Source organism: Carcharhinus amblyrhynchos, unplaced genomic scaffold (genome assembly GCF_965287045.1).
Source record: "Carcharhinus amblyrhynchos unplaced genomic scaffold, sCarAmb.v2.hapA chromosome_159, whole genome shotgun sequence".
Classification (NCBI taxonomy): domain Eukaryota; kingdom Metazoa; phylum Chordata; class Chondrichthyes; order Carcharhiniformes; family Carcharhinidae; genus Carcharhinus; species Carcharhinus amblyrhynchos.
Genome location: NW_027649899.1, coordinates 292,986 through 309,635, shown reverse-complemented (window position 1 = coordinate 309,635; position 16,650 = coordinate 292,986). Strand labels below are relative to the sequence as shown.

Below are 16,650 nucleotides of genomic sequence, written 5' to 3'. Positions count from 1 at the left end.
GGCGAGCGTGCGCGGGGGGCGAGCGTGCGCGGGGGGGCGAGCGTGCGCGGGGGGCGAGCGTGCGCGGGGGGGCGAGCGTGCGCGGGGGGCGAGCGTGCGCAGGGGGCGAGTGTGCGCGGGGGCGAGTGTGCGCAGGGGGCGAGCGTGCGCGGGGGGGCGAGTGTGCGCGGGGGGCGAGTGTGCACGGGGGCGAGCGTGCGCGGGGGGGCGAGTGTGCGCGGGGGGGCGAGTGTGCGCGGGGGGCGAGTGTGCGCGGGGGGCGAGTGTGCGCGGGGGGCGAGTGTGCGCGGGGGGCGAGTGTGCACGGGGGGGGGCGAGTGAGCGCGCGGGGGGCGAGTGTGCGCGGGGGGGGCGAGTGTGTGCACGGGGGGGGCGAGTGAGCGCGCGGGGGGCGAGTGTGCGCGGGGGGGGGCGAGTGAGCGCGCGGGGGGGCGAGTGTGCGCGGGGGCGAGCGTGCGCGCGGGGGGGCGAGTGTGCACGGGGGGGCGAGTGAGCGCGCGGGGGACGAGTGTGCGCACGGGGGCGAGTGTGCGCGGGGGGGCCAGTGTGCGCGGGGGGGCGAGTGTGCACGGGGGCGAGTGTGCGCACGGGGGCGAGTGTGCGCGAGGGGGCGAGCGTGCGCATGAGGGTGAGCGTGCGCACGGGGGCGAGCATGCGCGCGAGGGGGCAAGCGTGCGCGCGAGGGTGAGCGTGCGCGCGGGGGCGAGCGTGCGCGGGGGGGCGAGCGTGCGCGGGGGGGCGCGAGTGTGCGCGGGGGGGCGCGAGTGTGCGCGGGGGGGCGAGCGTGCGCGGGGGGGCGCGAGTGTGCGCGGGGGGGGCGAGTGTGCGCGGGGGGGCGCGAGTGTGCGCGGGGGGGGCGAGCGTGCGCGGGGGGGCGCGAGTGTGCGCGGGGGGGCGCGAGTGTGCGCGGGGGGGGCGAGTGTGCGCGGGGGGGGCGAGTGTGCGCGGGGGGGCGCGAGTGTGCGTGCGGGGGCGAGTGTGCGTGCGGGGGGGCGAGTGTGCGTGCGGGGGGGGGGGGCGAGTGTGCGCGGGGGGGGCGAGTGTGCGCGCGGGGGGGGGGGCGAGTGTGTGCACAGAGGGAAATATAGGGAGTTGAGGTGTTTTTGACATGACAGTGCAGTCCCGATTGTCTGACACGTATATTCCATGTCTGTGTTCCAGGCTGCAGTGGGATTACCGAGCTGTGTGACAATGTGTCCTGTTCTCTTCATTCTGGGAATAACCTTTCCCCTAATCCAGGGAAACGTGGGTAAGATCAAACACTGATTCGCACACCAATCACTGATCCAATCACTGATTCGCACACCAATCACTGATCCAATCACTGATTCGCACACCAATCACTGATCCAATCACTGATTCGCACACCAATCACTGATCCAATCACTGATCCACACACCAATCACTGATCCAATCACTGATCCACACACCAATCACTGATCCAATCACTGATTCGCACACCAATCACTGATCCAATCACTGATTCACACACCAATCACTGATCCAATCACTGATCCACACACCATAGAACATAGAACATAGAACATAGAACATTACAGCGCGGAACAGGCCCTTCGGCCCACAATGTTGCGCCGACCAGTCTTATTTTTAAAAAAAAACATTGACCCACTAATCTAAACCAATCCCTTTTCGTCCATAAACCTATCCACCAATCTCTTAAACGCCCCCAAACTAGGCGCATTTACAACTGCAGCAGGCAGGGCATTCCACTCCCTCACCACCCTCTGGGTAAAGAATCTACCCCTGACATCCGTCCTATAACTACCCCCCCTTAATTTAAAGCCATGCCCCCTCGTGCTAGATTTCTCCATCCGAGGAAACAGGCTATCACCATCCACCCTATCTAAACCTCTAATCATCTTATATGTTTCAATAAGATCCCCTCTTAGCCGCCTTCTTTCTAATGAAAACAACCCCAAATCCCTCAGTCTCTCCTCATAGGACCTCCCCTCCATACCAGGCAACATCCTGGTAAACCTCCTCTGCACCCTCTCCAAAGCCTCCACATCCTTCCTGTAATGTGGGGACCAGAACTGCACACAATACTCCAAGTGCGGCCGCACCAGAGTTGTGTACAGTTGCAACATGACGCTGCTACTCCTAAATTCAATCCCCCTACCAATAAACGCCAAGACACCGTATGCCTTCTTAACAACCTTATCTACTTGATTCCCAACTTTCAGGGATCTATGTACACATACACCTAGATCCCTCTGCTCCTCCACTCTATTCAAAGTCCTCCCGTTAGCCCTATACTCAACACATCTGTTATTCCTACCGAAATGGATTACCTCACACTTCTCCGCATTAAACTCCATCCGCCACCTCGCGGCCCAGCTCTGCAACCTGTCTAAGTCTTCCTGCAAACTTCGACACCCTTCCTCACAATCTACCACACCTCCGACTTTGGTGTCATCAGCAAACTTACTAATCCACCCAACTATACCCTCATCCAGATCATTAATAAAAATTACAAACAGCAGTGGCCCCAAAACAGATCCCTGAGGCACACCACTCGTAACCGAACTCCATGATGAATAATTACCATCAACCACCACCCTCTGTCTCCTATCCGCTAGCCAATTCCTGATCCAATTTCCTAGACTACCCTCAATCCCATACATCTGCATTTTCTGCAGAAGCATACCATGGTGAACCTTATCGAACGCCTTACTAAAATCCATATATACCACGTCTACTGCCTTACCCCAATCCACCTCTTTGGTCACCTTCTCAAAGAACTCAATAACCAATCACTGATCCAATCACTGATTCACACACCAATCACTGATCCAATCGTTGATTCGCACACCAATCACTGATTCAATCACTGATTCGCACACCAATCACTGATCCAATCACTGATCCACACACCAATCACTGATCCAATCACTGATTCGCACACCAATCACTGATCCAATCACTGTTTTGCACACCAATCACTGATCCAATCACTGATTCACACACCAATCACTGATCCAATCACTGATTCACACACCAATCACTGATCCAATCACTGATTCACACACCAATAACTGATCCAATCACTGATTCGCACACCAATCACTGATCCAATCACTGATCCAATCACTGATTCGCACACCAATCACTGATCCAATCACTGATTCACACACCAATCACTGATCCAATCAATGATTCGCACACCAATCACTGATCCAATCACTGGTTCACACACCAATAACTGATCCAATCACTGATTCGCACACCAATCACTGATCCAATCACTGATTCACACACCAATCACTGATCCAATCACTGATTCGCACACCAATCACTGATCCAATCACTGATTCGCACACCAATCACTGATCCAATCACTGATTCGCACACCAATCACTGATCCAATCACTGATCCACACACCAATTACTGATCCAATCTCTGATCCAATCACTGATTCACACACCAATCTCTGATCGAATCGCTGATTCACACACCAATCACTGATCCAATCGTTGATTCGCACACCAATCACTGATCCAATCACTGATCCAATCACTGATCCACTCACCAATCACTGATCCAATCACTGATCCAATCACTGATCCACACACCAATCACTGATCCAATCACTGATCCAATCACTGATCCAATCACTGATCCACACACCAATCACTGATCCAATCACTGATTCGCACACCAATCACTGATCCAATCACTGATCCAATCACTGATCCACACACCAATCACTGATCCAATCACTGATCCACACACCAATCACTGATCCAATCACTGATCCACACACCAATCACTGATCCAATCACTGATCCACACACCAATCACTGATCCAATCACTGATCCACACACCAATCACTGATCCAATCACTGATCCAATCACTGATCCAATCACTGATCCACACACCAATCACTGATCCAATCACTGATTCGCACACCAATCACTGATCCAATCACTGATCCAATCACTGATCCACACACCAATCACTGATCCAATCACTGATCCACACACCAATCACTGATCCAATCACTGATCCACACACCAATCACTGATCCAATCACTGATTCGCACACCAATCACTGATCCAATCACTGATCCACACACCAATCACTGATCCAATCACTGATCCACACACCAATCACTGATCCAATCACTGATCCACACACCAATCACTGATCCAATCACTGATCCACACACCAATCACTGATCCAATCACTGATCCACACACCAATCACTGATCCAATCACTGATCCACACACCAATCACTGATCCAATCACTGATCCACACACCAATCACTGATCCAATCACTGATTCGCACACCAATCACTGATCCAATCACTGATCCACACACCAATCACTGATCCAATCACTGATCCACACACCAATCACTGATCCAATCACTGATCCACACACCAATCACTGATCCAATCACTGATCCACACACCAATCACTGATCCAATCACTGATCCACACACCAATCACTGATCCAATCACTGATTCGCACACCAATCACTGATCCAATCACTGATCCACACACCAATCACTGATCCAATCACTGATCCACACACCAATCACTGATCCACACACCAATCACTGATCCAATCACTGATCCACACACCAATCACTGATCCAATCACTGATCCACACACCAATCACTGATCCAATCACTGATTCGCACACCAATCACTGATCCAATCACTGATCCAATCACTGGTTCACACACCAATCACTGATCCAATCACTGATTCGCACACCAATCACTGATCCAATCACTGGTTCACACACCAATCCCTGATCCAATCACTGATTCACACACCAATCACTGATCCAATCACTGATTCGCACACCAATCACTGATCCAATCACTGATTCGCACACCAATCACTGATCCAATCACTGATTCACACACCAATCACTGATCCAATCACTGATTCGCACACCAATCACTGATCCAATCACTGATTCACACACCAATCTCTGATCCAAGCACTGATTCGCACACTAATCACTGATCCAATCACTGACTCGCACACCAATCACTGATCCAATCACTGATTCGCACACCAATCACTGATCCAATCACTGATCCACACACCAATTACTGATCCAATCTCTGATCCAATCACTGATTCACACACCAATCTCTGATCGAATCGCTGATTCACACACCAATCACTGATCCAATCGTTGATTCGCACACCAATCACTGATTCAATCACTGATCCACACACCAATCACTGATTCAATCACTGATCCACACACCAATCACTGATCCAATCACTGATCCAATCACTGATCCACACACCAATCACTGATCCAAACACTGATCCAATCACTGATCCACACACCAATCACTGATCCAATCACTGATCCAATCACTGATCCAATCACTGATCCACACACCAATCACTGATCCAATCACTGATCCAATCACTGATTCAATCACTGATCCACACACCAATCACTGATCCAATCACTGATTCGCACACCAATCACTGATCCAATCACTGATCCAATCACTGATCCACACACCAATCACTGATCCAATCACTGATCCACACACCAATCACTGATCCAATCACTGATCCAATCACTGATCCACACACCAATCACTGATCCAATCACTGATCCAATCACTGATCCACACACCAATCACTGATCCAATCACTGATCCAATCACTGATCCAATCACTGATCCACACACCAATCACTGATCCAATCACTGATCCAATCACTGATTCGCACACCAATCACTGATCCAATCACTGATCCACACACCAATCACTGATCCAATCACTGATCCAATCACTGATCCAATCACTGATCCAATCACTGATCCACACACCAATCACTGATCCAATCACTGATTCGCACACCAATCACTGATCCAATCACTGATCCACACACCAATCACTGATCCAATCACTGATCCAATCACTGATCCAATCACTGATCCACACACCAATCACTGATCCAATCACTGATCCACACACCAATCACTGATCCAATCACTGATCCACACACCAATCACTGATCCAATCACTGATCCACACACCAATCACTGATCCAATCACTGATCCAATCACTGATCCAATCACTGATCCACACACCAATCACTGATCCAATCACTGATCCAATCACTGATTCGCACACCAATCACTGATCCAATCACTGATCCACACACCAATCACTGATCCAATCACTGATCCAATCACTGATCCAATCACTGATCCAATCACTGATCCACACACCAATCACTGATCCAATCACTGATTCGCACACCAATCACTGATCCAATCACTGATCCACACACCAATCACTGATCCAATCACTGATTCGCACACCAATCACTGATCCAATCACTGATTCACACACCAATCACTGATCCAATCACTGATCCAATCACTGATCCAATCACTGATCCACACACCAATCACTGATCCAATCACTGATCCACACACCAATCACTGATCCAATCACTGATCCACACACCAATCACTGATCCAATCACTGATCCACACACCTCCATCTGAAAAACAGAAACTTATTTCCGATCTGAACTGGAGACAGACCAGTTTTCCCAAATTCAATTAACCTGCTCAAATCCTGCCTCTGATATGCCGGATTATCCAGTTACACAGAACATAGAACATTACAGCACAGTACAGGCCCTTCGGCCCTCGATGTTGTGCCGAGCTTTGTCCGAACCCAAGATCCAGCTATCCCACTTCCTATCATTCTGGAGTGCTCCATGTGCCTATCCAATAACCACTTGAAAGTTCCTAAAGTGTCCGACTCCACTATCACAGCAGGCAGTGCATTCCACACCCCAACCACTCTCTGAGTAAAGAATCTACCTCGGACATCCCTCCTATATCTCCCAACATGAGCCTTAAAGTTATGCCCCCTAGTAACAGCTACATCCACCCGAGGAAATAGTCTCTGCACATCCACTCTATCTATCCCCCTCATCATCTTATAAACCTCTATTAAGTTGCCTCTCATCCTCCTCCGCTCTAAAGAGAAAAGCTCCAGCTCCCTCAACCTTTCCTCATAAGACCTACCCTCCAAACCAGGCAGCATCCTGGTAAATCTCCTCTGCACTCTCTCCAATGCTTCCACATCCTTCTTATAGTGAGGTGACCAGAACTGAACACAATATTCCAAATGTTACAGGGAGGAAATCTCCTATCTGTCCCTCTAATCATTGCGTCCCCAGTTGCTATTGCTCTCCTGCTCTCCCCCTTCCCTTCTGAGGCACAGGGACGGACTCAGTGCTGGAGATCTAGTCACCCTGGCTTACCACTGGTAGGTCGCCCCCTCAACAGTATCCAACGTGGTTACTTGTTGCTGAGGGGAATGACCACAGGGGATCCCCGCACTGGCTGCTTCCTCCCAGCCCCTTTCACTGTCACCCATCTATTATCATTCTTCAGAGTATTCAAATCCCTGAAGCTTTTATTTATGATCACCTCTGCCTCCCGAATGATCCGAAGTTCATCCAGCTCCAGTTCTCTAAGGCGGTTTTTGAGGAGCTGGAGATGGGTGCACTTCCCAGAGGAGAAATCAGCAGGGACACTGACAGCATCCCTCACCTCAAACATCCTGGAACATTGCACTGCCTTTCCTGCCAATCCCTCGAGATAAAAAGAAAGAAAGATCTTGCCTGTTATTCCCTCACCCCCATTAGGTTTGAGGAAGAAGTGAAAAGAGAATGAAGAAAGCTTACCTGCTCTCATTCCAAGTCTTTTTTTAAGAGGAGGAGGAAGGGTGGGGGGAGACTCCTGGTGTAGAGAGTCTCGGGAATCCTCCCCGTTCAAATTTATTGGGGAAAAAAGAAACTTCCCAGGTCTCAGTGGGGCTACTTCTGGTTTTACACTCCCAGCTGCCTTAGGAAAAAGAAAACTCTGAAAGAAATGTTGCCTCTGTGTTATCAGGTGTGGAGTACGGAGAGCTGCGATTGTCTGGGGGTCGATTACCCAGCGAGGGGCGTGTGGAAATCTATTACAATGGCGAGTGGGGCACGGTGTGTGATGATAACTGGGACATTGTGGATGCACATGTTGTGTGTCACAGTCTGGGCTACATCAACGCAACAGAGGCTACAATCGGAGGTGTCTTTGGATCTGGTGAGTGAACGGAGGAATTCATTCCAGCTCGGAATTCACCGGCAGCCTGTGGCATTGTTTCTAAACTAGACCTTATTAAACTAGAAAGAGTGCAGAAAAGAGTTACTGGGATGCTACAGGGACTTGATGGAAGGAGTTATAAGGAGAGGCTGGACATAGAACATAAGAAATAGGAGCAGGAGTAGGCCATCTAGCCCTTCGAGCCTGCCCCGCCATTCAATAAGATCATGGCTGATCTGTCGTGGCTCAGTTCCACTTTCCCGCCCTCTCCCCATAACCCTTAATCCCCTCGCTTATCAAGAACCCATCAACCCGCTTCTTAAAAATATTTAGCGAGGCAGCCTCCACCACTTCAACGGGCAGAGAATTCCAGAGATTCACCACCCTTTGAGTGAAGAAGTTCCTCCTCAACTCCGTTCTAAACCACCCCCCCTTTATCTTGAGGCTGTGCCCTCTAGTCCTACTGTCCTTTCTGAGCGGGAAGAGTCTCTCCACCTCTACCCACACAGGCACAGACACACGGGCACAGACAGATATGCAGACACACACAGCCACACACTCACAGAAACAACTCTCTCACATTACTTTCCATCTATTTAAAAGTTGATATATTTATTATTTTAATGTTTTATTTCAGTCTGTTTCGTCCTGACTGAATTCTAATTTTTTACACTCTCCACAACACAGAGCACTCCCTGTGGCTTCCCGTGACATCAAAACCATTTTTCCACATTAACGCCTCAGAATAACAGGAACAGGGAAAACCAGGAAATCTGGGGAAACCAGGAAAAAATAGGAGGACTGGGAAAACTGGGGAAAAAGTGGGAAAGCTAGAAAAAAACACAGAAAACTGGGGGAAAACCAGGAGAACTGGGAACACCAAGAAAAACCAACAAAACTCAGGAAAACCAGGGAAACTCGGAAAGCTGGAGAAATGAGGAACATGAGGAAAATTGGGAAAACCAGGGTAACCAGGAAAATTGGAAAAAAACAAATGAACTGGGGGGAAATGGGAAAACCAAGAAAAACCGGGAGAAATAGGATAAGAAATAGGAAATAAGAAATAGGAGCAGGAGTCGGCCATCTAGCCCTTCGAGCCTGCCCCGCCATTCAATAAGATCATGGCTGATCTGTCGTGGCTCAGTTCCACTTTCCCGCCCTCTCCCCATAACCCTTAATCCCCTCTCTTATCAAAAACCCATCAACCCGCTTCTTAAATATATTTAGCGAGGCAGCCTCCACCACTTCAACGGGCAGAGAATTCCAGAGATTCACCACCCTTTGAGTGAAGAAGTTCCTCCTCAACTCCGTTCTAAACCGCTCCCCCTTTATCTTGAGGCTGTGCCCCCTAGTCCTACTGTCCTTTCTGAGCGGGAAGAGTCTCTCCACCTCTATCCTATCCATCCCATTCATCATCTTATACGTCTCAATGAGATCTCCCCTCATTCTTCTAAACTCCAACGAGTACAAGCCTAGTTTATTCAGCCTCTCCTCATAGCTCAACCCCCTCAACTCCGGTGTCAGCCTAGTAAACCTCCTCTGCACTGGGAGAACCAGGAAAACATGGAAGAATTATAAAATTGGGAAAATTGAGAAATTCAGAAAATGGTGAAAACCTGGAATCCTGGAAAAACTGAGATTCTTTGAAAACCAGGATATTCAGCAAAGCCAGGAATACTGGGAAACCTGGGAAACTCAGGGAAAGCAAAATTATCAAAACTTGTAAAACAGGGAAAACCTGGATATGATGGATCTTTGGGAAAAGTGGGGAAATCTGGGAAACTCATGGAACCCAGGAAAACCTAGACTCTCAGAAAACTGGGAAGCTAGGAAACATGGGAAACGTGGGGAAAAAGTGAAAATTCAGGAAAACCTGGAGAACAACAAATTAAGAAAAACTGCATTTCTTTGGGAAAGCCAGGAAACTCATGGAAAAGCAGTGAAAATGGGGAATTTGGAAACACCAGGGGAATGGGATAAATAAGGAGATGAGAACTGGGAGCAGGAATACTCTCTGATCCTTAAACCTTCTCGGCCATCCAATGCCATCATGGTGTGGATCCCATCTCAGTCTCAGCCCCACCAACTCCTCATTCCAGTACCACGGGGGGCCATTCAACCCCTCAATCCTGCTCCGCCGATCATTCTGATCATCAAATCCAATATCCCGATTCCCTCTCTGCCCCACATCCCTCAATCGCTTCCGCCCCCAAGACCAAAATCTCATTTCTTCCTGAAATCAGGTAAGATTTTGGCCTCAGCTACTTCCTGTCAGAGGGAATTACACACATTCACCAGCTCATTATAAACCGAACCATCTCCTCCTTCAAATTGTTGAATGTTCCGGCCATCACCCTCTGGGATAGAGAATTCCACAGGCTGGTGACACTTTGAGTGAAGTCATTTCCCTTGGCTGTTTTAAATCTTCCACCTCTTTCCCGATGGTCTCCCGTCCTACACTGTCCAAATACATCAATCCTTTTAGCATCTTACACACCTCACTGAGATCTGCAGTCAGCACAGACCTCAACTGCTCAATCTCTCTTCAGAAAATACTCCTTGATGACGGAACCTCATGGAGTGAACCTCCTCTCAACCCCCTCAAATTCAGTTACATCTTTCCTCAAGTAAAGGGACCAAAACTGTGTACAAAACTCCAGATAGTTCTCACCAATGCCCTGTACAGAAACAGCAATATTTCACTACTGATTCCTTTGGCTATAAATGCCAAAATTCCATTTGATTTATTCCTGCTGCACCTGCACACTAACTTTCTGCACTTGTTGCACAAGGACACCCAGATCCCTCTGCACTGAAGCCCTCTGAAGTTTCTCTCCACTGAGATAAGCTCCCTTTTTAATCCTGTCAGTTCACACTTATCCAAGTTAAACTGTCAAATTCTGCCCCATTCATTTCACGCATCGATATCCATTCGCAAATTCCTGAGTTCATTTTTACAGCTGACTATCCCATCGATATTAGACTCACCTATGAATTTGGTACCAGCTGTGTCTCCAAGTCATAATTCTAGACTGCAAAGAACTGGGGCCTGAGAATGAGAACCCTGAGGGACCCCCTTTCATTAGACATTACCAACCAGAGAAAGGAAATAAATTACCCTCCATCTCCCATCACCTCACCGGGTCAATTCACCCTCTGAGTGAAACTTTCCCAAATATCTTCAGAAAAATGGGAATAATTGAGAATATAGAAAATTGGCAAATAAGGAAAACTGGGAAACTGGGAAATCAATTGATACTGGGAAATAAATTGAGTTTCTTACCGTGCTGCACTCTCTCAGAGTTACTGTGCTGCACTCTCTCAGTGTTACCGTGTTGCACTCTCTCAGTGTTACCGTGTTGCACTCTCTCAGTGTTACCGTGCTGCGCTCTCTCAGTGTTACCGTGCAGCACTCTCTCAGTGTTACTGTGCTGCACTCTCTCAGTGTTACCGTGCTGCACTCTCTCAGTGTTACCGTGCTGCACTCTCTCAGTGTTACCGTGCTGCACTCTCTCAGTGTTACCGTGTTGCACTCTCTCAGTGTTACTGTGCTGCACTCTCTCAGTGTTACCGTGCTGCACTCTCTCAGTGTTACCGTGCTGCACTCTCTCAGTGTTACTGTGCTGCACTCTCTCAGTGTTACTGTGCTGCACTCTCTCAGTGTTACTGTGCTGCACTCTCTCAGTGTTACCGTGCTGCACTCTCTCAGTGTTACCGTGCTGCACTCTCTCAGTGTTACTGTGCTGCACTCTCTCAGTGTTACTGTGCTGCGCTCTCTCAGTGTTACCGTGCTGCACTCTCTCAGTGTTACCGTGCTGCACTCTCTCAGTGTTACTGTGCTGCGCTCTCTCAGTGTTACCGTGCTGCACTCTCTCAGTGTTACCGTGCTGCACTCTCTCAGTGTTACCGTGCTGCACTCTCTCAGTGTTACCGTGCTGCACTCTCTCAGTGTTACTGTGCTGCACTCTCTCAGTGTTACTGTGCTGCACTCTCTCAGTGTTACTGTGCTGCACTCTCTCAGTGTTACCGTGCTGCACTCTCTCAGTGTTACCGTGCTGCACTCTCTCAGTGTTACCGTGCTGCACTCTCTCAGAGTTACTGTGCTGCACTCTCTCAGTGTTACCGTGCAGCACTCTCTCAGTGTTACTGTGCAGCGCTCTCTCAGTGTTACTGTGCTGCACTCTCTCAGTGTTACCGTGCTGCACTCTCTCAGTGTTACCGTGCTGCACTCTCTCAGTGTTACCGTGCTGCACTCTCTCAGTGTTACCGTGCAGCACTCTCTCAGTGTTACTGTGCTGCACTCTCTCAGTGTTACCGTGCAGCACTCTCTCAGTGTTACTGTGCAGCGCTCTCTCAGTGTTACTGTGCTGCACTCTCTCAGTGTTACCGTGCTGCACTCTCTCAGTGTTACTGTGCAGCACTCTCTCAGTGTTACGGTGCTGCACTCTCTCAGTGTTACCGTGCTGCACTCTCTCAGTGTTACCGTGCTGCACTCTCTCAGTGTTACCGTGCTGCACTCTCTCAGTGTTACCGTGCTGCACTCTCTCAGTGTTACCGTGCTGCACTCTCTCAGTGTTACCGTGCAGCGCTCTCTCAGTGTTACTGTGCAGCACTCTCTCAGTGTTACTGTGCTGCACTCTCTCAGTGTTACCGTGCTGCACTCTCTCAGTGTTACTGTGCAGCACTCTCTCAGTGTTACTGTGCTGCACTCTCTCAGTGTTACCGTGCTGCACTCTCTCAGTGTTACTGTGCAGCACTCTCTCAGTGTTACTGTGCTGCACTCTCTCAGTGTTACCGTGCTGCACTCTCTCAGTGTTACTGTGCAGCACTCTGTCAGTGTTACCGTGCAGCACTCTCTCAGTGTTACTGTGCTGCACTCTCTCAGTGTTACCGTGCTGCACTCTCTCAGTGTTACCGTGCTGCACTCTCTCAGTGTTACCGTGCTGCACTCTCTCAGTGTTACTGTGCTGCACTCTCTCAGTGTTACCGTGCAGCACTCTCTCAGTGTTACCGTGCTGCACTCTCTCAGTGATACCGTGCTGCACTCTCTCAGTGTTACTGTGCTGCACTCTCTCAGTGTTACCGTGCTGCACTCTCCCAGTGTTACTGTGCTGCACTCACTCAGTGTTACCGTGCAGCACTCTCTCAGTGTTACCGTGCTGCACTCTCTCAGTGTTACCGTGCTGCACTCTCTCAGTGTTACCGTGCTGCACTCTCTCAGTGTTACTGTGCTGCACTCTCTCAGTGTTACCGTGCAGCACTCTCTCAGTGTTACCGTGCTGCACTCTCTCAGTGATACCGTGCTGCACTCTCTCAGTGTTACTGTGCTGCACTCTCTCAGTGTTACCGTGCTGCACTCTCCCAGTGTTACTGTGCTGCACTCTCTCAGTGTTACCGTGCAGCACTCTCTCAGTGTTACCGTGCTGCACTCTCTCAGTGTTACCGTGCAGCATTCTCTCAGTGTTACCGTGCTGCACTCTCTCAGTGTTACTGTGTTGCACTCTCTCAGTGTTACCGTGCTGCACTCTCTCAGTGTTACCGTGCAGCACTCTCTCAGTGTTACCGTGCAGCACTCTCTCAGTGATACCGTGCTGCACTCTCTCAGTGTTACTGTGCTGCACTCTCTCAGTGTTACCGTGCTGCACTCTCCCAGTGTTACTGTGCTGCACTCTCTCAGTGTTACCGTGCTGCACTCTCCCAGTGTTACTGTGCTGCGCTCTCTCAGTGTTACTGTGTTGCACTCTCTCAGTGTTACCGTGCTGCACTCTCTCAGTGTTACCGTGCAGCACTCTCTCAGTGTTACCGTGCAGCACTCTCTCAGTGATACCGTGCTGCACTCTCTCAGTGTTACTGTGCTGCACTCTCTCAGTGTTACCGTGCTGCACTCTCCCAGTGTTACAGTGCTGCACTCTCTCAGTGTTACCGTGCTGCACTCTCCCAGTGTTACTGTGCTGCACTCTCTCAGTGTTACCGTGCTGCACTCTCTCAGTGTTACCGTGCAGCACTCTCTCAGTGTTACTGTGCTGCACTCTCTCAGTGTTACCGTGCTGCGCTCTCTCAGTGTTACCGTGCTGCACTCTCTCAGTGTTACTGTGCTGCACTCTCTCAGTGTTACCGTGCAGCGCTCTCTCAGTGTTACTGTGCTGCACTCTCTCAGTGATACCGTGCTGCACTCTCTCAGTGTTACCGTGCTGCACTCTCTCAGTGTTACTGCGCTGCACTCTCTCAGTGTTACCGTGCTGCACTCTCTCAGTGTTACCGTGCAGCGCTCTCTCAGTGTTACTGTGCTGCACTCTCTCAGTGTTACTGTGCAGCGCTCTCTCAGTGTTACTGTGCTGCACTCTCTCAGTGTTACTGTGCTGCACTCTCTCAGTGTTACTGTGCAGCACTCTCTCAGTGTTACTGTGCTGCACTCTCTCAGTGTTACTGTGCAGCACTCTCTCAGTGTTACCGTGCAGCACTCTCTCAGTGTTACCGTGCTGCACTCTCTCAGTGTTACTGTGCAGCGCTCTCTCAGCGTTACTGTGCTGCACTCTCTCAGTGTTACTGTGCTGCACTCTCTCAGTGTTACTGTGCTGCACTCTCTCAGTGTTACTGTGCTGCACTCTCTCAGTGTTACCGTGCTGCACTCTCTCAGTGTTACTGTGCAACACTCTCTCAGTGTTACTTTGCGGCACTCTCTCAGTGTTACTGTGCTGCACTCTCTCAGTGTTACCGTGCTGCACTCTCTCAGTGTTACCGTGCTGCACTCTCTCAGTGTTACGGTGCTGCACTCTCTCAGTGTTACCGTGCTGCACTCTCTCAGTGTTACCGTGCTGCACTCTCTCAGTGTTACTGTGCTGCACTCTCTCAGTGTTACTGTGCTGCACTCTCTCAGTGTTACTGTGCTGCACTCTCTCAGTGTTACCGTGCTGCACTCTCTCAGTGTTACTGTGCAGCACTCTCTCAGTGTTACTTTGCGGCACTCTCTCAGTGTTACTGTGCTGCACTCTCTCAGTGTTACCGTGCTGCACTCTCTCAGTGTTACCGTGCTGCACTCTCTCAGTGTTACTGTGCTGCACTCTCTCAGTGTTACCGTGCTGCACTCTCTCAGTGTTACTGTGCTGCACTCTCTCAGTGTTACTGTGCGGCACTCTCTCAGTGTTACCGTGCTGCACTCTCTCAGTGTTACCGTGCTGCACTCTCTCAGTGTTACCGTGCTGCACTCTCTCAGTGTTACCGTGCTGCACTCTCTCAGTGTTACCGTGCTGCACTCTCTCAGTGTTACCGTGCTGCACTCTCTCAGTGTTACCGTGCAGCACTCTCTCAGTGTTACTGTGCTGCGTTCTCTGAGTGTTACCGTGTTGCACTCTCTCAGTGTTACCGTGCTGCACTCTCTCTGTGTTACCGTGCAGCGCTCTCAGTGTTACCGTGCAGCGCTCTCTCAGTGTTACCGTGCTGCGCTCTCTCAGTGTTACCGTGCAGCGCTCTCTCAGTGTTACTGTGCTGCACTCTCTCAGTGTTACCGTGCAGCGCTCTCTCAGTGTTACCGTGCAGCACTCTCTCAGTGTTACCGTGCTGCACTCTCTCAGTGTTACCGTGCTGCACTCTCTCAGTGTTACCGTGCTGCACTCTCTCAGTGTTACCGTGCTGCACTCTCTCAGTGTTACCGTGCAGCGCTCTCTCAGTGTTACCGTGCAGCACTCTCTCAGTGTTACCGTGCTGCACTCTCTCAGTGTTACCGTGCTGCGCTCTCTCAGTGTTACCGTGCTGCACTCTCTCAGTGTTACCGTGCGGCACTCTCTCAGTGTTACTGTGCAGCACTCTCTCAGTGTTACCGTGCTGCACTCTCTCAGTGTTACCGTGCAGCGCTCTCTCAGTGTTACCGTGCAGCGCTCTCTCAGTGTTACTGTGCTGCACTCTCTCAGTGTTACTGTGCTGCACTCTCTCAGTGTAACCGTGCAGCGCTCTCTCAGTGTTACCGTGCAGCACTCTCTCAGTGTTACTGTGCAGCGCTCTCTCAGTGTTACTGTGCAGCGCTCTCTCAGTGTTACCGTGCTGCACTCTCTCAGTGTTACCGTGCTGCACTCTCTCAGTGTTACTGTGCAGCGCTCTCTCAGTGTTACTGTGCTGCGCTCTCTCAGTGTTACCGTGCAGCGCTCTCTCAGTGTTACTGTGCTGCGCTCTCTCAGTGTTACCGTGCTGCACTCTCTCAGTGTTACCATGCAGCGCTCTCTCAGTGTTACTGTGCTGCACTCTCTCAGTGTTACTGTGCTGCACTCTCTCAGTGTTACCGTGCGGCACTCTCTCAGTGTTACTGTGCTGCACTCTCTCAGTGTTACTGTGCTGCACTCTCTCAGTGTTACCGTGCTGCACTCTCTCAGTGTTACCGTGCAGCGCTCTCTCAGTGTTACTGTGCAGCACTCTCTCAGTGTTACTGTGCTGCGCTCTCTCAGTGTTACCGTGCTGCACTCTCTCAGTGTTACCGTGCAGCGCTCTCTCAGTGTTACCGTGCAGCACTCTCTCAGTGTTACCGTGCTGCACT

The 16,650-nt window shown here is 50.3% G+C and overlaps 1 protein-coding gene across 1 annotated transcript in view; it reads left to right on the top strand.

Moving 5' to 3' along the window:
• Positions 1–1,191: 1,191 nt before the first annotated feature.
• The window catches only part of LOC145338741 (galectin-3-binding protein-like), a 103,371-nt gene continuing 87,912 nt past the window's right edge, over positions 1,192–16,650 (top strand). The window contains exons 1-2 of the mRNA XM_080183131.1: positions 1,192–1,249; positions 7,935–8,126. Coding sequence (XP_080039257.1) covers positions 1,192–1,249; positions 7,935–8,126 — 250 coding nt within the window. The remainder of the gene's footprint in view (positions 1,250–7,934; positions 8,127–16,650) is intronic.